We start from the raw sequence: 20,382 nt of genomic DNA, 5'->3' as shown, positions 1-20,382 counted from the left end.
CCCTCCCCCTTTTGTTTACTAGGCGTTGTAGGCATGCAAGAAAGCTAGTTGTGTCAGTCTATGTAGCTAAATAAACCTCTATACCTAGCAATCAGACATGGCTTCATACTCCCATGGCTACTATGGACTTAGTGGTGGTGGTGGTTCTTCCAAGACCGCTGATTTTGGGCTAGCAGCAAGCATGACCTTGCCCATGGTCACTGCTGTGCCAGACTTAGAGGCAGAGGTTGCAGGACACGTTACTATGCCTAATGAGAAGAGGAAAAGGAAAAAGAAAGCTAGATTTTCCACAGATATAGAGCAACTACAAGAAACTGAGGAGCCTGAACAAGGAGAGGTTGTGCTAAGAAATCCATCAAAGAAGCCATCCTGGCGTTCACGTTTGAGCGGTATTTTCAGAAGGAATAGCACTAGGGAAGAGAAAAGGGAAGATGCAGAAGAGGCTGTTCCAGTGCAAGAAGCATCTGTTAGTCGATCAGTTGCTGAAAGTGATCTCCCTGCAAGATCAAGAGCATTGGATGATTCCAAAGTACTTGTCAAAAAGTTGAATGCAAAGAGAAAGAAAAGCAACAAGAGAGATGCTCAGAGCCGCTTTAATGACTCCTCGGATATGCCATACATGAGAGGAGAGGAGAGTAAGTGCAGTAACTCACCAGTTAGCCAGCCCCTCCCCTCTTTTCTGTGCAACTGAGCCCCACCCCTTTTGATATTATGCAACAAAATTGTGTGTGTTTTCTGTGCATTGTAGGATCTTCACCTGATCTCCTGAAGCTTGCTCTAAGACCAAAAAATGCTTCAAGTGGTAAGTTTTTGATAGCAAATCCAGCCCGATTTATTTAATATGCTTTTTTCGAACAGATTTCAAAGACATTCGAGTAACTCTACGACGAAAGCCCGATGGATTTGGAATCCATCTGTCTGGAGGACTACCTCCTATCTCAGTGACTTATGTCCAGCCAGGTACAGCTATAACCAAGCAATAGCAGTTGTACTAACTCTATCTTTTCAGGGAGTGAGGCTGAAAGTGCACGGATTATAGTGGGTGATTTCGTGACAGAGGTGAACGGTCATGACTGTCGCAGAGCAGTAGGCATTTCACGCATCATGGAATTGAAAACTCTTATCCAGCAAACGTCCATCGAGCAAGAAGAAACCACTGTTGATGTAAGTAGCTAGTCTCGATATTGACCTCCATTGAATTACCTTTTTTGTGTAGGATGGAGTATGGGAAAAAATTAAGGAAAAGCAAGAAGAGTTGGAGTCAGACAATTCAGAGGATGTAAGTGACAAATCTTTACAGTTATCATAATTATTATTATTATTTGTAATACAGGGAGAAATCACACGCATCGATGACACCACTGAGAGCGAAGAAGAACCGCCAATCAAAGCACCACAGAAAGTTGAGACGCCTAAAGTAAAACTGCCCAAGGAAAAGTCCTCAAAGGTGAAGCAGCCAAAGGCAACTGTATCGTTGGAGATAGAAACGCCAAAGAAAAAGTCGACGAGATCGAAATCCCCCAAAGTGGCTTATGAACCTGTTGATATGAATCCTAAATCTTCTACACCAAAGAAATCAACAAAGAAGAAAAAGAAGCGACCAGCTCCTGATTTAGACCCTCTTATGGATACATCTGCTATCACAACTCCACTCTCTTCTCCAATAAAAGATCTTTCCAAGTCTGGAAATGACAGCAGTTTGGTGACCGTGGGAATCATCAAGAAGCCAAAACGAAAGAAGACAGAATCTCGCCAGGAATCAAAGCGAACAGAAACTGATGGAGATAGTAGCTTGAATGAGAAATCCATGAACAGATCAAGTCTTGTTGATACGTCAGCAACAACGAATGAGTATGCTTCGTACAGCAATGAACCAGTGAAGAAATCGAAGAAAAAGAAGAGAAAATCTGTTGAATCTCCCCCGGCAACTAGCGAAGTGGATGATAGCATGACTGCTCCCGATGATTTGAATCAAAGCAATGAAAAATTGCTACAAGAATCAAGTACAGTTGAAGTAAAACCAAGGGATTCTGAGAGCAAGAAAGTTGACAAAACAACTGGCAAATCGAAAAAGAAGGCAAAACCAATGGACTCATCTTTAGTAGAGCCTGCAAGTAAGAAGCGTTTGAAGTCACCTGCCTCGGGCTCGGGCTCAAAACTTAAGACCAAAAAATCTGTTGAAGAGAGTGATGATTTGGAGTGGGTTGACTATGCACAGCCGGTAGCTATCAATCCTGTTGACAGAAGGAAAAGTGTTGATATCGCAGACCAAGACATGGGTTTGCTTCAGATTAATTCTCAGAAGCGGTCAACATCCTACCATGACTTGGACAAAGAAGAACGTAAAATGTTTCGCGAGGAGCTTCGACAAGCCAGCAAAAGTGAATATGATATAAAGGAAAAGGCTAACGGCGGACCAAAGGTAGATATCAATCCTGATGTGAAAGTGAAAAAGTCCGGGAAGGTTGTTGCAAAACGAAACAAGCGTCCAACCATTTTAGAAACTGACGGGGATGAAGTAGGAAATGAAAATGGAGAAGAAATCCTGGCAAGAAAAAAGGGTAAGTGCTTGCTATTGTTTAGCTACATGCTACACATGCATACATCATTATGAATGCATGTACTTACTCGTTAGAGTGTGTTTGTGACTTAACATCTCCGGCCTACGTAGGTAAACGGCGACAGAGAAACAGTCAGGTGATGGATGTAGACATCTCTGCAGTCCCCCAGACTAAACCTTCCCTAGGACTAAAACACGGACATGAGAAGCGGGATGTTGTCTCCCGTAGTTCTTCAAAGCGAAGACCTGCTAGCAAGCGTAAAACTCTTCTACTAGACTCCAAGAAAGAGGTCCTGATGGGCAATGAGAGAGTGGATCTTTCAGAACCAGAGGATGGAAGACTACTTAGACAACCTTCTCAAGAGGTAAGCAAACTACTATTAGCTGAATAATGCAATCATACGATTTTCAGCCACAGATGGCAGTCTCCAGTAAGCCTGAAACAGTACCAGAGAAACCTCAGATTGAAGAGCCTCAGCCAGCGACTGTACCCACCATACCTCCAACTACCACCACCCCTACCGAGCAATCTGCTGATGTCAACCAACCTATGTCCCGCCCACGACGACAGAGCATTATTGAGTACATGGAATCACTGCAAAAAAGTAAATACAACTCTCTGTCCAGACCCACCTCCCCACCTCTAGCCACACACACTGAGCTTAAGGAAGAGGCCATAGCTCCCGTGCAAACACAAAGCATTAACACTGGTGCTGCTAAAGGGGTTTTTGAGGCTCAGGGGACTCCACCCTCTCACAAGACAGAGAAAATAGACTTACTGTCACTCGCACGACTCACCGGTGGAGGTCAAAAGACAAAAACTGTGGACCAGCCTGTGAAAAAACTGGGAATAGCTAGTGAACCAGTAAAGAAGGACAATGTGCCATCCTGGGTATCCCTTGCACAGGTACGTATCAGTATATGAGGATGTGAAGTGCGTGAAAGCTTCGTATTGTATTTATGTTACAGAGTAAGCGGAACAGAGCCAGTGTGGTGGTGCAGGACAACAAACCAGACACCCCGAGCCAGCCAACTCAACCCGTCCCACCCGCCTCACCCACAGCAGACTCTCTAGTCTCTAAGAAGCGTGAAGATGTCTCCATCCCCAAAATGGGAACAGTGCTCGACAGACTGTCTATGTTTCAAAGAAAGTAGTTACTTCATGTGTTACATACTTTTTGCGTAGTTTTTATTACACCAGTATACTTATAGTTCCCTTAGTCTCAAACTTTGCACTTCTATACAACACAATTGTTTTGATCTCAAACCGTTCTTTATAATTATACTTAAACATGATTGTTTTATACAACATCAAGAGTTCATGATAACATGTGATATAACAAAAAAAATACAATCATGTAACTAAAAGCTATCTCTTATGTTTAAGATTTGTCAAGTCTTGCTTTGCTAGTTTGAGAACACCGCCTCTAAATTTCCCGACAGCTGGCTCCAAGGACGTAATTCTCTCCTTCCAACGACCTTTGCTCCTACAGAGTCACAGACATACACTGTAGTTAGCCTATATACAAGCCAAGCATGTACAGCTAGCTACTTACGGTATTTTTGGTTTGTGCTCCTTTCTCACTTTCCCAGTGCCCATTTGTGTAAGTCTTAACTGTTGGCAGAAGAGCAGAACTTAGTCAACACATTATTAAAGTGATGGAGAGAACACACCTCTTCATTGAGTCTTTTTTCTTTCTCCCTCTGAGCATTGGACACTCTCTGATAGTGGGGGTAGGGAACGTAGTCTGTCTTAGGGGGCTGCACGGATGTGGTATAATGATTATTAAATGAAGACATTAATGGAGTGAGCCTATACCCTGGCTCCTAGTGATTTCAATTGATTTTCTTCAAATCGTCGACGTTCTTTACCAGCCAGTGTGGATAAAGCTGGAGTGAGAACAAATATGGATAGACGGACAGTGGTGGTTCATTTGCATTATATTAAATATGTGTGCACAGTACATTTATAATTATGTATACACAGACACACACACTCACGTACATACCTAGTGACTGTACTTCTCTAAGCGTGGCCTTGAGATCCAAATCATTGGATGGCAAAGATTCATCATCTCTCATTTCTATGGACTCAGCATCAATAGAACTGAACACATCAGAAACATTGCCTCTCTGCAGAATAAAAACTCATGGTAAGACATAATTTGCTACATTACTTACCAGGAACTTTTCTCTCTCTCTGATGGCTTCTCTTCCAGTCTTGATGGGTCTGGATACAGGCTCTTGGAACACTATCAATTCAGGTTCTTTAGTCATGTCCAACTTGGAAATGATCGTTGTTGGACCCACGTGGATCTCAATAAGGGGGCGTGGTGGCCTAGTCCCCCACGTGGCTTTGATAATAATGGCAGTAGACCTTGGAGGATTGGGAGCATTTCTGGACACCTCGGGCTCCAAAAAGCCTAAGAAATCCAAAAAGAAGTTGCAGCTGCGTGGCAAGGAGTCAGCTGAGAGTGATGGAGATGAGATACTGTATGATGCGCATGCTTCCTCGCTCTACAAAGATGAGGTAGAGGAGAGGCTGGAATCACTCGTATTCGGCACTCAACCATTTGTTGGGGCCACTGAGGATGGGTCTGATTCTGAACAGGGCGAGCCAGATGCTGTAAGTTTAATGAGCTACGCTGTAGCCATCGATTTCATTTCAATGATGATTTGTACACAGGGGGATCGGGAAGGGAAGCCTTCGCAGTTGCAGAAAGCTTGGCATGATGAAGACGATGATAATATAAAGTAAGATGATTAAATTAATTAACAATAATATTTACTTTTATCTGAGCAGTGTGGACGTTGTTTCAAATAAGAGGCTGAGAAAATTGCGGAGAAGTGAGAGCGAGAAAACTCTGTCCGGAGTGGTATATAACCAGCGACTAAGATCACAGTATGTCCACACACTAGTCTCTTGTGCCCTACTGAGTATGTACGCACGTGACCAGATTTGAGAAGTTGCTAGGGCAGCCAGACTGGGCAGCTGTCGACTCTGGGCAGAAGAGAAAGCGTCGACGTCATGCTGACAGCTCTGATTCAGAATCTGATGAAGAAGATCAACAGTTACTACAAAAGACAGGCAACCTTCTCTCCAGCTCTGTCGAGAGACTGCCTAAAGATATAATCGCTGTGAGCAGACTCAAGGATGCCAATCACACAAAGAGGGCTCAGTCAGTTGTGAGGGCAGTGGAGTTTCACCCGACAGCTGATGTTCTCCTCACTGCTGGTTTCCACAAGACCTTGGATTTATTCCAGGTACTTACATGTAGATGACAGTGGCGGGCTGGAACCCTACTATACCTAGTAGTTTTACGTCATATAAAATTCATTTATGACCAAAATTGCTCAGTAAGCAACAAGCTACATATTGCCACTGTGTGTGTAATGGAGGACAAAGCAGTCTTAAATAGTTGCTGTTTGTCTTGCAGGTGGATGGTCAGGTCAACCCCACCCTCCAGAGTGTCCACTTGGAGCGGTTTCCCATCACCACTGCACACTTCACTAAGGACGGTAGAGAAGTGGTGATTGCAGGACAGAGGAAGAGCTTCTTTGTGTATGACATGGTGGCCGGCAAGATTACACACATTCCTGGAATTAGAGGTATAAAGCTACATCATGACACACATTTTAAAAGGCTGTACTTTTTGCTGAAAATGTGTTTCAATGACTATCATTGAATGTTCATTACTAGAGGAGAGGGTTCAATAAGTATTGTGCTTAAAGAGCTGTATACATGGAACTGTGTGTACTCTATTGATACTATTTTTCAAGCCTGATTCGTTTCTCACTGCAGGTAGAGAAGAGAGGTACTTTGACAAGTTTGTTGTCTCCCCTGACAACCAGCTGCTGGTTTTCCTTGGCAAAGACGGCTACATGCCTCTTGTCTCCAACAAGGTATGAGCTGACTTCACTAGTTGTGGCTTGCAGCTAATTACCTCTGCACCACATACATGCATGTAGACCATGTACATGCATGTAGTATCGCACATTGTAGTGTCTCAAAAGTGAAGTGAAGGAAATGCCAGGGATGACTACAGTAGTGGGACATTTATTTGTATGACCCCTTCTCCATGTGATTGCATTCTCACCCATTGCTCAGACTAAACAATGGATAGGAGACCTGAAAATGAATGGGAGAGTGTGCGATGTGGCCTTTACCCCAGACAGTCAACATTTACTCTCCTCAGGAAGTGAGCCATCTTCATGCATCATAACTTGTGTATACTGTGATCCAATTTTAAAGCCTTTAAAAAGACCTCGTTCAGATGGAATGTAAATCATTGAATTGGATCATTGGTATGCTCTACTCATGGTTGTCAGAATTAATTCAGCTAGCACACATGCACACTACGCTCACACAACCCCCCCTCACGCACACATACACACACACATTGTTTCAGGTGACGGCAAAGTGTATGTGTGGGACATGTCTACTCGAGACTGCGTTCATTCCTTCACAGATGAGGGTTGTCTGACGGGCACAAAGCTGGCCGTCTCTCCCAACAGCCAGTACATTGCCTGTGGCTCTGACAGTGGAGTGGTGAACTTGTATGAGAGTGAGCAGTGCCTGAGAAGTGGCTTCCCCAAACCCCTCAGGGCGGTCTCTAATCTCACCACCTCAATAGACCACCTGTGCTTCAACTCAACAAGGTAAGCTGAAGAGTGTGTTGTGTTAACAGTGTGTAATGGCTTGTGTGCTATACAGTGAGATGCTTGCTACTGCCTCCCAAAAGAAGAAAGATTCCCTGAGGCTGGTAAGTGACTTACTACTAAATAGCTCATCTAGATGATGTTATAAAGTCTCTTTGCAGGAGTGTAGTGTGTATGTATAAACACAGTGTTGATGCTACGTTTGACACACACAGGTGCATATGCCATCTCTGTCTGTGTTTTCCAACTGGCCCACTCGCAAGACACCATTCAGCTATGTGTCTGCATTTGACCTCTCACCCCAGAGTCGCTACCTCGCTATCGGTAACGACAAAGGAAAGGTCCTCTTGTATAGGTGAGTACTGTATTTGCTGGTGTGCTTACAGAGTAGGTTCATGTGTGCTGTGTGCTCTTTTTCTATGCAGATTGAATCATTACCATGCTGGGAAAATGCTGTAATGCTGACCTCAGAACTATTAGTAAACAACCACATGGACACAATGTACCACTATATTATATAGCCCATTGTTATCATGTACATGTGTATCACATGCTTCTTTGTCTATGGGAATTATGTGATTTGGTCATTTGGTCATTGTAACAATATAATTATGTGTAAATCACAGAACAACATAAAGTGAACATAAAAATTGCAATGCATGCATGATTGACAAACAAGCGTTATTGTTATAGTCTATAAACTACACTCAGGGCATATCTGCAGAGCGTTCTGATTGCACACTGTACATTTCAGGTCCACAAAGTTAGTTTTGATTCCCTTTTTGGTACCGTTGCACCATAGACACACCACAAAGCCTTGTCCTTGACACAAGGGGCACACGTACGAAGGCTTCCTCCTCTGTAGAGAGATGAAACCATGGAAACCACGCATGAAGTAACTAACTCAAGTGGTCATGTTGGTTACCTCAAATCCTTTCAGCATGGAAGCCAATTCTCCACATTCATTCAGCTCTTCCACTATTTCACTACCTCCTACATATTCGCCATCGATATACAACTGTACAGGAAACAATGTTCATAAGCAACTTCCACTAAACAGTAGTGTATATAAACGCACCTGCGGCACTGTTAGTTTTGTCTCTCCCAGTCTCAATCGCAGCTCCTCATTGTAGTCTGGGTGTAGGTAGATATCCTTGGCAACAAACGCCACCTGATGAGCTCTCAGAACCAGCACGATGCGCTGACACTGTTCATATGTTTCCCTCACTGCTGGCATGCTGGTAATGTACACAACCACCTTGCCCCTCTGTCCTGGCAGGGTGGGGGATTCTTCCTACAAGAGGACAAATGAAGATTTAGAATTGATAATGAGCCTATTAAGTAAATGCACAATCACTACATGTAGCTATATATATATCAAGTCAACACACTCAAATTATTCAGTCAACAATAATAGGTTACCCCAATACTATTAGCTAAGAACATTTATCTACATGATATGAAGCTACCTCTCTTAGTTTCTGCAGCACAGGAGATTCCTCCAGTCTTTCACTCTTCTCTCTGAGCTCAGCCAGCAGTTTCTGCACACCTCCTTTCAGCCCCCTAACAGAGCCAGAGTGCCCCAGCACCAAAGCAGTCATGGACATCGTCAGTATGCTTCAACGTAACAGACAGTAGTTATATTATCTTGCAGTACAAAAACTAATAGCTATTTTCTATAATTATTCTGCACAATGCTCCTCCTCCCTTGCATAATTATTGCACATGCGCATTAGAAAACAACATCAATAAAACATCAAAGCTTAATATTCAAAGTGCACAAGAAATAAACAAACCACACACACATTGGTGTGTATCACGAACTGTACCGAAAAAAACAGTTGGATTAATACACCAGTATCAAATATCTGGAACACTTAATAAACTTAATAATAATAATAATTTATGTTAGAAAGTTTGGCGACGATCTATTTAGGCAATTTTACAGCTTGAACAACACACTCAGAATCGGATCTCTTGCTCGAATTTTTACCGGGCTTGGATTCACTGACACATTGTGCATGAGCTACACCGCACATATACGGTTGTGCAGGGACATTACAGTCTTGGTCCACGGTCAAAGACACATTCATATCGCCTATATCCGAGTCCCAGTGATCTTGAAAGGTGGGGAAAGTTGGGAAAGGGTCTTCAATAGTCTCCGAGTAGCCGGCCTTGGTATGTTCAGCGTCCCATTTGGGACATGCATCATTGCGGTCCCACTTGAAGAGGTCACGACGTAGAGTGAATGAATGCGTGTCAGAGGGTGAGAGCTCAGTGAACTTCCAGCGCTTGTTGACAGCCGGTGTTGGATGAGAATATTCTCCTTCGTTCTCGTATTCAGTTCCTTCAATCTGGTTCGGAGATGGGAACCCTCCATGAAAAGCACGCGGTTGGTGGACTGTGCATGGGATCCCACGGTGATGCTTCTCGGAGTAGTCCAGAAATGATGCCGAACGAGTAGGCTCTCCTGGGCTTCTCCCACTCTGGTTGCTAGGCGCTTGACCTGAGGCATATTGCCTTTTCCCACTCTGGTTGCTAGGCACTTGACCTGAGGCATCTTGCCTTCTCCCACTCGGGTTGCTAGGCACTTGGCTTGAGGCATCTTGCCTTCTCCCACTCGGGTGGCTAGGCACTTGACCTGAGGTATCTTGCCTTCTCCCACTCTGGTTGCTAGGCACTTGGCTTGAGGCATCTTGCTTTCTCCCACCTCCTCTAGACCTACCACTTTGAGATTGGGTACTGCTATTTGATGCTCCTCCATTAGCTGGCCTTTGCTGTCTAGTGGCTTGACCTTCTGCTCCTTTTTTGTTTCCAGTTACTCCTTTGTTCCTAGGTTGTCTGCTGTTAGATTTTCTCGGATTGCCTTTATCTACATCATCAGTGGGCTCCTTAGAAGAGCGACGATCTTTGTGAGGCCGCTCTTGACCCTTGCCAGACTTTAATGACTCAGATTGAGGCTCCTGTGTTGTCTGTTTATTCGAAGACCTATTCTGTCGTGGTCTTTGTCTTTGAGGATTATTTTTCGGAAATCGTTGTTGTGGTAATTTTTGATCAACTGGCTTCCCTCGACAAGGCAAATTTTGAGACTCATCAAGTAAGGGAGTGGGCAGCAGGCCTTCAGTGTTCTCATTCGGTACGGAGACTGTCGGTGGATTGTTGTCAACAGCTGGAGAGTGAACAGCTGATCTATTGTCTTCCATAATGGTCACAGCATCGTATGGATTTTTTGCCTCGAAAGGAGTGGGTGGAGGAGAGTCCTTGAACTCTGGAATGTTTGTTGGAGTAGATCTGGAATCTTTGAGGGTATCGCTATTTTGAACAGTGACTTCTGATGACACGACAGTGGATGGCTCCTGGTACGACGCTGAAGAGGGGACAGTGAAAGCTGATGGGGCAACCAACTGAATTCTGGCAGGGTGAGAATTATCTTCTGTGTTCTTCGATTCTTGGTGATTTGCTACTACTTCATCATTCGACATGATCTCATTATCTGGTGTGGAGTTCTTTCCAGATTCGCTAGATTCTTGCTCGCGTAGAGGGTGTGGTGTGCTAGACAGAGGGCTGTGGGGGTTCATCATGTTCGGAGAAATAAATTGTTGAGGTGGCATCATCGAATAAGGTGGCATTTGATGGGGGGGCATTTGATGAGGAAAGAAAGGCGACATATACGGCATCATCATAAACGGGCGCTGCATCTGCATCATGGGATGATGAGGGTACTGGGCCATGGGGAAGGGGGGAAGTGGAAACCCTCCTGGGTGTGATAATCGGTGCTCTGTATTGCCCTCATTTCCTTGTAAACTGCTGGAGCTGCTCTCAGTAAAGGGACTTGGCTCTCCTGTGAGGGGGGGACTCTCGTGCCTAGGATCACTATTCCCCTGCTGACGAAGCATCTCCTCTTGTCTAAACATCATCTCACGCTGGTGCTGGTCTAAATTATCATTAGGGTTGATTCGATTGAAAAATCCCTTCTCCATTGTCGATTGATGGAGTTGACTGGCATAGAATTCTCGGCTACCAGCAAACGATTGTAGGAAGTCTTGCTGGGAAGGATCCAGAGACACTGGGCTAGAATGCATATCCTCGAGACAAGTCGTAAGTACGTTTTCTTCGAAATCTTTCATATTCTCAAGAATGGCGACAGCATCTTGATCAGTGTCATCTTTGTTGGCATACACTTCCAAACACTGCAGAGGAAAACATGATCCATTAAACACATGACCAGCTTATTAGGCAATGTACACACATGTATACACAGATAAGATAAGGTACGTGTACATCAACTACACGAGTGTACAGTATCAAACTCTAGTACTGCAGAGAGAGTGTGAGGGACATATTCAATATACTCGTTACATACATGTATATCATGGACTAACTTGTATGGCGTATTGAACTGCAAACTTGATCTTTTCATCCGAGGAAGGCTCATCCTCCATGCTAGGTGGTAGCAGCTCAGAGAGAAAGGCCACTTTAGAGGCAGTCTGAGTCTCACAACTCCTCATAATAGTAGATGCCTGGACAGAGATCGATTCAGTCGGCACAGATGCTTCCACACCGACACTACTGTAGGTCTTGACTGGTGTCTGTGTGTACGTGGTCATTGACAAAGACTCAACTTCATCTTTCTCCACTTGAGTGAAAGTGCTTAGCATCACCGGAGGAGCTGTCGTCTGAGTGGCCACGTCAGGTCTGACTGGAGGTGGTAATGGGGGCATCACTGGCTCAGGTTCTCTGTGTGTGGTGACATCAGCAGCAGGGCTGGAGTAGACTGGAAAACCTTGAGAAATCCTCATGTTGGGAGCAGACATAGTTTTCTGAGGCTCTCCGTGAGGTTGGGCTCTGTTTATAAGTGTACCGCTTGGTGTACGATGGACAATGTATGGAAATACTGGCGGACGATCTTGATATCCCGCTGGGGCATTTGTAGCGGGAATGTAGCCTGTGTGTGTGTGTGTATACATTGTACGTGTGATATAAAGCACCGATGTACATGTACAATGTATGTGTACAATAATTATGACGCAATAATATTGCACAATGCCCAGAGAGCGACTAGTAACCTACGTAGCTAGCAAACTACTTAGTGGGAGTACATGAGAGTACAATAATGAAAATTAAAAATTAAATACAAGGTATGACTGTGTGTACACGAGCTGACGCACGCGCACGTGTGTGTGTGTGTGTGTGTGTGTGTGTGTGTGCGTGTGTGTGTGGGTGGAGTGTGTGTGTGAAGCTCACCTTGAGGAGCTTGGATGTCACGGTTTCCACCGGGAGGATCAGAGAGCATCATCGGGAAAGCATTGAAGGGAGCAAAAAAGGTGGGAGGCAAAGGCATCTGTTTGAATGTTCCAGGGGCAACCGACACCATAGTTGGGTCTCCAGGGACGTTGAAGGGAGGCATTGTGTGGAGGCGAGGAGGAGACCTCATGGCAGCCAGCAGTGTTGAGGATGCTGGGTCTGGGGATGATACTTCCTTCAGGGGTTCGAATCCTGGCCAATCGTCTTCTGGCTGAGAGGAGGGATCACGTGGGATCTGAGGCACAAGATAAGGACTATCCCTGCCCCTCTGTTGAAACTGTTTGTCTGCTGTGGATTTATGGCGCTGGTTGGTTGTAGCAGGGGGTCTTGGATTCTTAGCCTTCTTTTCGTTGTCATTTGGGTGTCCAGTAACGTAAGCAGGTTCACCTTGCCATCCTGGAGGGACTTCCGGCTGCCCATTGTATTGCTTAGAGGGCTTGCCGGTTCCTTGTCTAGCAGGGAGGGATTGGGGCGGTGGCTGTGGCTGTGGGGCCGGGGGGGTGGATGTGGTGTTAGTTTGTTCTCCTCTCTCGCCCGAATCATCACTGCTGCTGGAATAGTTAGAGTCCTCAGAGGTTAGCGAACCTCCTGGACCACCGTTCACTTTCGCCGGTCGTGGCTGCTGTACAGCTGGCTTGTTCAAGCCAGGAGGTTTTCTGGGTGCGTCTTGCAGTGGGGTCTTACTGCTGGCTTTATTATCGAGTGTATTTTTCGAAGGCGCCGCAACTTTAGCATTTTGTACTTGAGGGGCAGCCATTTTCGAGACTGAAGATGTTCCTTGCTTTGGTCTTGATGCGGGAGTGATAGCGACGGGTGGATTAGCAACTTTCTGGTCTTTATCTTTATCATGTCCTCCTCTTTTGTCACTGGATTGGCGAGATTGAACCTGACTGGACACCATTGGCTTAGCAGCCTGAGGAGAGAAATAAGAATAATTACACACACAGACCATACCACAAGTTCTTAAATGTACATGTACATTGAATGCAAGAACAATGGATAATGTTGAAAGGAGGAAAGGTAATCATGCTGTGTAAAATAAACTCACCCCTGTAGACAATTTGGAGTCGTTTGTGGGGGATGGTTTGGTGGGCTGGATCCGAATGGTTGTGGTGGGCGTAGGCCATGCCTCTGGATGGCTAGAGGGAGGCTTTAGAGAAGGGTGACTGTCATGGCGATTATATGTGTCATCAGAGCGCGAGTTTCCTTGACGATTCTTAAAGCGATTTGGTTGATTCTGCTGAGATGAATTGCGGCTCCCTACAAAGTAACACACACAACGATAAGAACCTTACAAAGCAATGCTGTATGAGTAACAATAGACATATCGAAGCCTATAGGTAGCTTCATCTACTCACCAGGGCTTGGATGATTCAGCGATATGACTTTACTGGGGATTACCCACCTGAGTAGAAGGTACAGCAGTAAATACATGTACGTGTCATACAATCAACGTATAAGACAATCACGCATAATGAACTTTGACCACCAACAAGCTGCTGACTCACTCTTCACTGGCGTCATACACGTAGACTGTGTGACAGTCCTCTGCGCTGTACAGTGCGCTGATCTCCCCATCCTGCGTCTTACTGTCAGGTAGCTTGAATCGACACCTGTCTCCCACCTGGAACTGTATACTGGTGGCCACTTGCCGATCAAACCTCTCAATGGCTGTGTGTGTGGTGTGTGTGTGGTGTGTGTGTGGTGTGTGTGTGGTGTGTGGCGTGTGTGTGTGTGTGTGTGTGTGTGTGTGTGTGTGTGTGTGTGTGTGTGTGTGTGTGTGTGTGTGTGTGTGTAGACGTGTGAGTTGACTATACACTGTAAAGAAAACGATAAAGATACATAGTCTGAGGATGAGCCACACTGTAATGAACATGGCTGAATAATTATAATAGTTATTGAAACTTTTGCTTTGTTTTAATTTAGCTAAACAACAACATAACGAACACACACAATAAGAATGTGATAGAATGGTTCAATGTGTACAGTTGCAACACAGGTCACTTACTAGCTCGTTCGTTCTGGTGGGCCTGCAGCTCTGCATTGTGATACACCTGAGACCCCATTGCTCTCATGACCTCCGTACTATAGTGATTGGCAAGAAGTTGAATGGGCTTGGGCTTATCTACGTCTCGCTTTCTCGTGATGGTTAAATCTTGCTCTGTTACTGAATCCAATCGTCTCTTACACACAGTAGGTATAGCATCCTTCATCACGCCTTCAAACAGCATCGTATAGAGAATGCCTGTAGTAGACAACACACACACTCAGTCAATCATACTAGTTATCAGAGAGAGTGGCCACTATTCAAAAGATACATGTGAATCTTGCTACTGCTTAAATAAACAAGTGCAGTTAGTATTTGCTGCTAAGGGGGGCGGGGGGGGGCATACTAATTAGTATGGAGTTACATGTACACACCTTGACACATTGATATGTGCTGCATGCGCTCAGTGGAGTAGACACTGTCATAGTGGTTCCCGTCAGAATAAGCCAGAAGGATCTGCAACGACAACCACCATTGTCATACAGTTTATAACAACATTTACAATCTTGCGACTATGGGATGGTTAGCTTACAGGGTTCTTTGTTGCCTCCATCCTCTCTTCTGGGTGAATTTTTTTGTCTGTAATGGTTCCGCTCTGCTCGCTGTACATGTACACAATGATGGTCCTGGTGTACAACTTGCTGAGGACAACAAGCTCCATCTCTCCGCCCCACAACTCTCTCGTCAGCTTCGTCAAGTATTCCTCGAGTGGCATCGTAACAAACTGCAAGAATGTAACTGGCATGATCACTCCCTACAAGATCTCTGTGATCTCTGGAAGCAGCGTGTATAAATCTCTATTTAATAAAATTTACTACTGCTGATTCCAAATGATTACCAACACTTTCACTTACATTTTGGAATTCCTCCTGATGATCTCTAATGTACTTCACACACTGCATTCTGACCTTCTCGTGATGGAACTGTGTCAGGAACACCTACAGTGCAGTGCACACGTATATGTGTCAAAAACAAGCAACGTGATAATAAGCATTAGATGGGCATACAAACAGTGGTGCTCCTTAACGAGTTATTTGTGTACATGTACAGTATGTTACCTGCTCAGAAACGGCTCTAAACAGACAAGACCCATCCTTCGCAGTAGGCTTCCTTTGCAGATGCTGTTTTTCCAAATATAGATCGAGGCTTCTTAGATCCTTAGACACTGTACTAGTGCTACTGGTAGAGTTGGACCTTCCTCCTCCACCACCACCACTTACTCTCTGGGGCCTGTTCCTCCCCATCTCTGGTCTACTGGTATCTGTGGCTCAAGTTAGAGGACTCTACAAAAAGGGGAGGGGAGGGGTGAGGTGAGGTAGATAATGGTAGGATGCTCTCTCTACAATGTTTACTTCTACTTCCACAATATTCAACTGTGATCTTTCATAGCTTATCTACCATAAGCTTACCTGAGCAGAGTCATAAGGTTCTTGTAGCCTTCTTCTTGGACCCAAATTCTTGGAAAAAGATGTGGTCGTCCAACATGCATTTATGAATTCACTTCACCCCAACATGCTGATGATGTCATCACAAGACATTTGGTATTTCCCTGGGGAAACCCCTTTTAGAAATATTAGCGGAGCCAGAGGAAAGAGCTGATTCAACACAATCCCCACGTGTATGTGGTGAGTGAGCCAGGCCCCCTTTGAAGCTTTATTAGTGAATCTGTCTCTGCTTTGAAAGACGTGAATTGTGTCACACTGAGAGAATGGCAGATAAGAACAGCTCTACAGAAGTTATTATACCTGGAAAATCAAAGAAGCTAGATACAAAGGAAGATGGTATTAACATATGAGAATACATTCAAATAATCATGCACGTAACATACAGTAGTCTTGTTCCAATACGAGCATTCTATCATGGCTACAGTTCATATCCTAATGAATGGTCTCCCCGAATCTTTTTTTCCTAAATAGAACTCATCATAATTTTCATAATTTATATACGTTCAAGTATTTTGTTTATCATGAAGGCTGTGCATTTCAATCAATAGTTGCTGACATCTTGAAGTCTATTGAAGAGTGTAGAGGCCTCACCTGCCTCAGGCTGAGTGGGAACAGCTTTGGAGAGGAGGCCATGACAGCCATCGGGGAGTGCCTTGCCAACAAGCCGCAACTGTCCAAAGCACTCTGGAGTGATATGTTTGTCAGCAGACTCAAGGCGGAGCTACCCCCTGCATTGGTAAGCTCAGGCCCGTACCCAACTTTTGACTTTTGATCGTTGTCAGTAGCAAAATTAATAGAGGTTTTGCCTGAGTAGGAACCTTGTATGAAAATGAACATATTGCTTGTGGTCAATTTGCGAGCACTTCCTCTTGCAGACCTCTCTAGCTGGGGGTGTCATGGCTGCTCAAGCGTGCCTGACAGAGCTGGACCTCAGTGACAATGCATTCGGACCAGTTGGAGTGGAGGCATTGGTGGGATTTCTAACAAGCTCATCTTGTTTCACTCTTAAAATTGCTCGCTTCAATAATAACGGTCTTGGCATTAAAGGAGGGACAGTAAGTTAATATGCATATAACATACACTTAGAGTATAAATATATGCAGCATTTTGTGGGCCAAAGGCTGTTTGAATATTTGACACTTGTGTTTTTTTCGGATCCTTTCTTACCTGTCTACCTTGTCTGTTGTAGATTGTTAACGCATCTACTTATGCATTGTTTTCCCAGCTGTTATCAAAGGCTCTACTAGACTGCCATGAGGAGGCCCAGAAGGCTGGGCAACGGTTGAGTCTGGAGGTGTTTGTAGCAGGGAGGAATAGGCTGGAGGACGAGGGAGCAAAGGCATTATCGAGATTGTTTGAGGTGATATACATGTGCCTCTAATGTTTATGACTGTGCTGTGTGTAGACTCTGGGTACTTTGGTCCAAGTGTGCTTACCTCAAAATGGCATCAATCATGAAGGAGTCAGTGCTCTTGCTACAGCCTTTTCCAAGAATCCTAACCTCCAGGTATGTTTCATATCACACCTTTGTAATGACCTCCGTATGAATATTACTGTCCATGGATGATTAATACGTACAAACATTCATCTCAGACAATTGACCTGAATGACAACACTATGACTGAAGAAGGCTCAATTGCACTGGCCGAAGTCCTACCCAATCTACAAAATCTCAAAGTTCTCAACTTTGGTGACTGTCTTGTCCGAAACAATGGAGCCAGAGCTATAGCTGGTGCCATCAAGAATGGACATCGTCTATTACAGGTGGGTTGAGTCACATGAGGAGCAGTTCGTGTACGTGTTTGGTATTGTTTTGAATCATTGTTTTGTGTGTATGCATACAGGATATAAACTTGAGCTTTTGTGAACTGAGCCAGGATGTTGCCATGATTGTGGCAGACTCTCTTGCCAACAAAGAGGAACTGCGCAAGATAGACTTGAATGGTATGGCATGCACTTGCTAGCTAATAACCCTTCTTGCTTGTTCGTAATGGCTGTATGTTATATGTACAGTGTACACTGACATACACAAATACCACTAGTCTCTGTGAGAAGTAACCCACTTAACTTTTCTGGCCAGGCAATTGTTTTGGAGCGGAAAGCATAGAGATGCTGAAGGAATCTCTGGAGGCTAAGAATTTGTTGGATGCCCTGGGGTCTTTTAGTGAAGATGAGGGTGATGATGACGATGATGAAGGTGACGATGATGATGGTGGTGATGGCAGTGGGGAGGAGCCAGCTGAGGAGACCGAGGGAGACGTGAGTACAGACGAGAAATTGGCTGTGAAGGGAGAGGCCATTTCCCCACAGAAGACAGAAAATAATGATCAAGAAAAGCCACCACAACCTGTAAGTGATCGATTTATAAATGTAACAGGATTGGTTCTATTTTATGTACTAGCTATTCTTTTATTCGTAGTGGTTATTACTCACTCTCCTTTCTTTGCTTTAGGCCACTGAAGACCTTGCTGAACAGTTAGAGTCATTGACACTTTAGTAATCATTCCAGCCTCATAAACACTACATGACCTTTTGTAATAAAAGTATTATTTGTGAATGTGAATTGTCTGATCATGTACATCTATGATTGAACGTTCGTTATCTTGCAAAATAGATTTTGGTGGAGGATTTTCTGAAAACACCTACTGGTGAAAATCTTGTTTCTCTGGGAAATGACAGAGCTCAGCTCATTATAAACTCGTTAGATAGGGGGTCTCCAGACAGTCCCTGTCCCATCGAAGATTTTGCTGCCTTGTATGCAAAGGTAGCATCATCGTATGTGGATGACTGCGATGCTGCAGTGAAAGAAGCAGTGGAATCCACAGTAGGTAAGTTGACCCCTTTTTGTGTATTGTCAATGTTATATAGACAAGCTTGTACTCTATAGATGCATTGTTGAGGCCGTTGTATGAAGAGAAGCAAGGCAGTGCTGTTTTAAGTCATATTCTCATCCAAGTTGGTTTACTCAAGGTATGTTTTCTATGATATACAGTAGTCATAGTGATTGACCATAACCCGGCCCTCACTGTTGTGCCCACAGTCTGAAGATAAGAAGTTCAAACCAGTCGCTGATATAGAGGGACCATTACTGGCCCTGAGGCATATAGCAAAGCAAGACTACTTCCCAAGACCTTCGGCCGATGTGCTCATTTCCTTCTTAACAAAGTAAGCTAGCTGAAAATATGTTTGTTGATTTCATATTATGTTTCTTATCGTTAGACCGAGTCCAGTTCTTCAGGGAATCATGGCTAAGGGCATTATTCCAAAGATCCTCCAAGTTTTGCATACTCTATAAACTAACAGTGCATAGGTTTATAATCAGTGCAATGTATATTATACGCTGTATAGTATCATAGTAGTATCTGATACATTTTGTAACCAAATTATTGCCATTCACAGATTGTTTATATTGAAAAAAAAAATACAAAAAATATATTATTAGCATGATCTGATTCAATTAACTAGTTGATTGTTGTTTCAGTATGGCAATGAGTCGCTTAATCCCGACCATCCACCTGCTGACCTCGGACACATGATCCACCATCAGTGCCACATGAATTTTATCAGCGAGGGAATGGTTACCATCCTCAAGAGCTGTATACACAAACACATCATCACACTGTCATAGTAGCTAATTACCTGTTGCAAGTTTGGCCATTTGTACTTGAACCTCCTCAGATAGTTTTCCACTCTTCCACTGATCAGCAAACATAGTCAGTCTGCTTCTCACTTCAGTAGTGGTACGACTCTATAATTATGAATACATCCCATACTGATAGACACTAGAGCCAGTACTAAATAGGCAACCTTACAGGCATTGAGTCTTTATGTTCTGCCATTATCCTCTCCAGACACTGCTGCACTGATTCCAAGGTGAACACTTCATCAACAGATGTATCTTCTTGTGTCTTGAGGGTAGTGTCTGTTTCAGTGATAAGTTTAGAATTGTCTTGGGTCTGTTTGGGATCTTCGATTGGGACAGATTTGATTGGTGGTCCTGAGGGGAGATCTGTGATAGCTTCGGGATGTTTGTGTGTGTCCTGGGGGGTTGGGTGAGTGGATAGATCATGCTTAACTCGTTTCGTCAACTGTGTTTTCTTCGTTGCTCCTGTCTGGAGACTGGAGTACGTGAACACTGGAGGGTCATTCCAACCATGCTCTACAGGGAAGACACAAAGTATTACCTTCACAGCACATCAATTTGATTCTCACCATTCATCTCTGCAGCCCCTCCTTTCAACAAAAGTTGATTGTATACAAACTGCCAATTCAGCAAATAATTACCAACTTACGTATCAACCACTTTATAACACGTTTCCAAGCACCAGTTTACATGAGTCTAACACATGGGCTATCCAGTGGAGCAG

General features: G+C 44.2%; 7 protein-coding genes across 11 annotated transcripts; 3 read left to right on the top strand and 4 right to left on the bottom strand.

Annotated features, from left to right (window-relative positions):
• On the top strand, nucleotides 1-3,875 carry LOC135350112 (neurofilament heavy polypeptide-like). 2 transcript variants are annotated; one of them, XM_064548829.1, is made up of 9 exons: nucleotides 1-635; nucleotides 749-802; nucleotides 859-960; nucleotides 1,010-1,164; nucleotides 1,217-1,279; nucleotides 1,334-2,561; nucleotides 2,672-2,925; nucleotides 2,979-3,467; nucleotides 3,530-3,875. In XM_064548829.1, the coding sequence occupies exons 1-9, from the start codon at nucleotides 98-100 to the stop codon at nucleotides 3,713-3,715; spliced, it is 3,069 nt and encodes a 1,022-aa protein (XP_064404899.1). In that variant the 5' UTR covers nucleotides 1-97; the 3' UTR covers nucleotides 3,716-3,875. The 2 variants fall into 2 exon arrangements, with proteins under 2 accessions (XP_064404899.1, XP_064404898.1); XM_064548828.1 differs by having other exon boundaries at nucleotides 2,973-3,467.
• Nucleotides 3,812-4,866, bottom strand: LOC135350179 (uncharacterized protein C1orf131-like). The gene is made up of 6 exons (XM_064548911.1): nucleotides 4,742-4,866; nucleotides 4,570-4,693; nucleotides 4,380-4,450; nucleotides 4,235-4,321; nucleotides 4,117-4,175; nucleotides 3,812-4,047 (listed from the first exon to the last, which is right to left on the bottom strand). The coding sequence occupies exons 1-6, from the start codon at nucleotides 4,835-4,837 to the stop codon at nucleotides 3,930-3,932; spliced, it is 555 nt and encodes a 184-aa protein (XP_064404981.1). The 5' UTR covers nucleotides 4,838-4,866; the 3' UTR covers nucleotides 3,812-3,929.
• Nucleotides 4,867-4,884: 18 nt separating this feature from the next.
• On the top strand, nucleotides 4,885-7,806 carry LOC135350135 (U3 small nucleolar RNA-associated protein 18 homolog). Of its 3 annotated transcripts, none has more exons than XM_064548855.1 (11): nucleotides 4,885-5,186; nucleotides 5,247-5,314; nucleotides 5,364-5,462; nucleotides 5,518-5,824; nucleotides 5,998-6,169; nucleotides 6,363-6,463; nucleotides 6,669-6,759; nucleotides 6,970-7,219; nucleotides 7,275-7,323; nucleotides 7,435-7,574; nucleotides 7,645-7,806. In XM_064548855.1, exons 1-11 carry the CDS (start codon nucleotides 4,926-4,928, stop codon nucleotides 7,676-7,678), a joined length of 1,572 nt encoding a protein of 523 aa, XP_064404925.1. In that variant the 5' UTR covers nucleotides 4,885-4,925; the 3' UTR covers nucleotides 7,679-7,806. The 3 variants fall into 3 exon arrangements, with proteins under 3 accessions (XP_064404925.1, XP_064404926.1, XP_064404927.1); XM_064548856.1 differs by having other exon boundaries at nucleotides 4,885-5,187; nucleotides 5,254-5,314; XM_064548857.1 differs by lacking the exon at nucleotides 7,645-7,806 and having other exon boundaries at nucleotides 7,435-7,578.
• On the bottom strand, nucleotides 7,799-8,932 carry LOC135350175 (glutaredoxin domain-containing cysteine-rich protein CG31559-like). The gene is made up of 4 exons (XM_064548907.1): nucleotides 8,689-8,932; nucleotides 8,298-8,513; nucleotides 8,145-8,237; nucleotides 7,799-8,078 (listed from the first exon to the last, which is right to left on the bottom strand). Exons 1-4 carry the CDS (start codon nucleotides 8,824-8,826, stop codon nucleotides 7,914-7,916), a joined length of 612 nt encoding a protein of 203 aa, XP_064404977.1. The 5' UTR covers nucleotides 8,827-8,932; the 3' UTR covers nucleotides 7,799-7,913.
• A 32-nt stretch (nucleotides 8,933-8,964) lies between these two features.
• On the bottom strand, nucleotides 8,965-16,118 carry LOC135350109 (uncharacterized). The gene is made up of 12 exons (XM_064548822.1): nucleotides 15,980-16,118; nucleotides 15,629-15,853; nucleotides 15,425-15,508; nucleotides 15,103-15,294; nucleotides 14,945-15,026; nucleotides 14,532-14,768; nucleotides 14,032-14,194; nucleotides 13,882-13,928; nucleotides 13,572-13,783; nucleotides 12,464-13,436; nucleotides 11,602-12,164; nucleotides 8,965-11,409 (listed from the first exon to the last, which is right to left on the bottom strand). Exons 2-12 carry the CDS (start codon nucleotides 15,812-15,814, stop codon nucleotides 9,148-9,150), a joined length of 5,001 nt encoding a protein of 1,666 aa, XP_064404892.1. The 5' UTR covers nucleotides 15,815-15,853; nucleotides 15,980-16,118; the 3' UTR covers nucleotides 8,965-9,147.
• A 32-nt stretch (nucleotides 16,119-16,150) lies between these two features.
• On the top strand, nucleotides 16,151-19,462 carry LOC135350132 (ran GTPase-activating protein 1-like). Of its 2 annotated transcripts, XM_064548850.1 has the most exons (12): nucleotides 16,151-16,351; nucleotides 16,564-16,751; nucleotides 16,891-17,070; nucleotides 17,241-17,375; nucleotides 17,421-17,522; nucleotides 17,609-17,779; nucleotides 17,860-17,959; nucleotides 18,096-18,364; nucleotides 18,630-18,843; nucleotides 18,903-18,985; nucleotides 19,056-19,180; nucleotides 19,235-19,462. In XM_064548850.1, the coding sequence occupies exons 1-12, from the start codon at nucleotides 16,279-16,281 to the stop codon at nucleotides 19,308-19,310; spliced, it is 1,716 nt and encodes a 571-aa protein (XP_064404920.1). In that variant the 5' UTR covers nucleotides 16,151-16,278; the 3' UTR covers nucleotides 19,311-19,462. The 2 variants fall into 2 exon arrangements, with proteins under 2 accessions (XP_064404920.1, XP_064404921.1); XM_064548851.1 differs by lacking the exons at nucleotides 18,630-18,843; nucleotides 18,903-18,985; nucleotides 19,056-19,180; nucleotides 19,235-19,462 and adding an exon at nucleotides 18,468-18,607 and having other exon boundaries at nucleotides 16,154-16,351.
• Nucleotides 19,384-20,372, bottom strand: LOC135350177 (steroid receptor RNA activator 1-like). Its single transcript, XM_064548909.1, has 4 exons — nucleotides 20,228-20,372; nucleotides 19,828-20,174; nucleotides 19,655-19,763; nucleotides 19,384-19,609 (listed from the first exon to the last, which is right to left on the bottom strand). The coding sequence occupies exons 1-4, from the start codon at nucleotides 20,232-20,234 to the stop codon at nucleotides 19,473-19,475; spliced, it is 600 nt and encodes a 199-aa protein (XP_064404979.1). The 5' UTR covers nucleotides 20,235-20,372; the 3' UTR covers nucleotides 19,384-19,472.
• Between the last annotated feature and the right edge of the window lie 10 nt (nucleotides 20,373-20,382).

This window comes from Halichondria panicea, chromosome 16, assembly GCF_963675165.1.
Source record: "Halichondria panicea chromosome 16, odHalPani1.1, whole genome shotgun sequence".
Lineage (NCBI taxonomy): Eukaryota > Metazoa > Porifera > Demospongiae > Suberitida > Halichondriidae > Halichondria > Halichondria panicea.
The sequence above is the reverse complement of the archived record's forward strand: the minus strand, read 5'-3'. Positions and strand labels throughout refer to the sequence as shown.

Coding starts and splice junctions, on each gene's coding strand:
- LOC135350112 (XM_064548828.1), top strand. CDS start 98: ATGGCTTCATACTCCCATGGCTACTATGGACTTAGTGGTGGTGGTGGT. Junction 2,562..2,671: donor AATCCTGGCAAGAAAAAAGG/GTAAGTGCTTGC, acceptor CGGCCTACGTAG/GTAAACGGCGACAGAGAAAC. Junction 2,926..2,972: donor TTAGACAACCTTCTCAAGAG/GTAAGCAAACTA, acceptor TACGATTTTCAG/CCACAGATGGCAGTCTCCAG.
- LOC135350179 (XM_064548911.1), bottom strand. CDS start 4,837: ATGACTAAAGAACCTGAATTGATAGTGTTCCAAGAGCCTGTATCCAGA. Junction 4,694..4,741: donor GAGAGAGAGAAAAGTTCCTG/GTAAGTAATGTA, acceptor TTTATTCTGCAG/AGAGGCAATGTTTCTGATGT. Junction 4,322..4,379: donor TGAAATCACTAGGAGCCAGG/GTATAGGCTCAC, acceptor ACATCCGTGCAG/CCCCCTAAGACAGACTACGT.
- LOC135350135 (XM_064548855.1), top strand. CDS start 4,926: ATGGCAGTAGACCTTGGAGGATTGGGAGCATTTCTGGACACCTCGGGC. Junction 6,760..6,969: donor ACATTTACTCTCCTCAGGAA/GTGAGCCATCTT, acceptor ACATTGTTTCAG/GTGACGGCAAAGTGTATGTG. Junction 7,575..7,644: donor GGAAAGGTCCTCTTGTATAG/GTGAGTACTGTA, acceptor TTTTCTATGCAG/ATTGAATCATTACCATGCTG.
- LOC135350175 (XM_064548907.1), bottom strand. CDS start 8,826: ATGTCCATGACTGCTTTGGTGCTGGGGCACTCTGGCTCTGTTAGGGGG. Junction 8,238..8,297: donor CAAAACTAACAGTGCCGCAG/GTGCGTTTATAT, acceptor TTTCCTGTACAG/TTGTATATCGATGGCGAATA. Junction 8,079..8,144: donor CCATGCTGAAAGGATTTGAG/GTAACCAACATG, acceptor ATCTCTCTACAG/AGGAGGAAGCCTTCGTACGT.
- LOC135350109 (XM_064548822.1), bottom strand. CDS start 15,814: ATGGGGAGGAACAGGCCCCAGAGAGTAAGTGGTGGTGGTGGAGGAGGA. Junction 13,437..13,571: donor ACTCCAAATTGTCTACAGGG/GTGAGTTTATTT, acceptor TTCTCTCCTCAG/GCTGCTAAGCCAATGGTGTC. Junction 11,410..11,601: donor CAGTTCAATACGCCATACAA/GTTAGTCCATGA, acceptor TTTCCTCTGCAG/TGTTTGGAAGTGTATGCCAA.
- LOC135350132 (XM_064548850.1), top strand. CDS start 16,279: ATGGCAGATAAGAACAGCTCTACAGAAGTTATTATACCTGGAAAATCA. Junction 16,752..16,890: donor CGGAGCTACCCCCTGCATTG/GTAAGCTCAGGC, acceptor TTCCTCTTGCAG/ACCTCTCTAGCTGGGGGTGT. Junction 17,523..17,608: donor CCAAGAATCCTAACCTCCAG/GTATGTTTCATA, acceptor CATTCATCTCAG/ACAATTGACCTGAATGACAA.
- LOC135350177 (XM_064548909.1), bottom strand. Junction 19,764..19,827: donor AACATAAAGACTCAATGCCT/GTAAGGTTGCCT, acceptor TCATAATTATAG/AGTCGTACCACTACTGAAGT. Junction 19,610..19,654: donor AATGGCCAAACTTGCAACAG/GTAATTAGCTAC, acceptor TTGTGTATACAG/CTCTTGAGGATGGTAACCAT.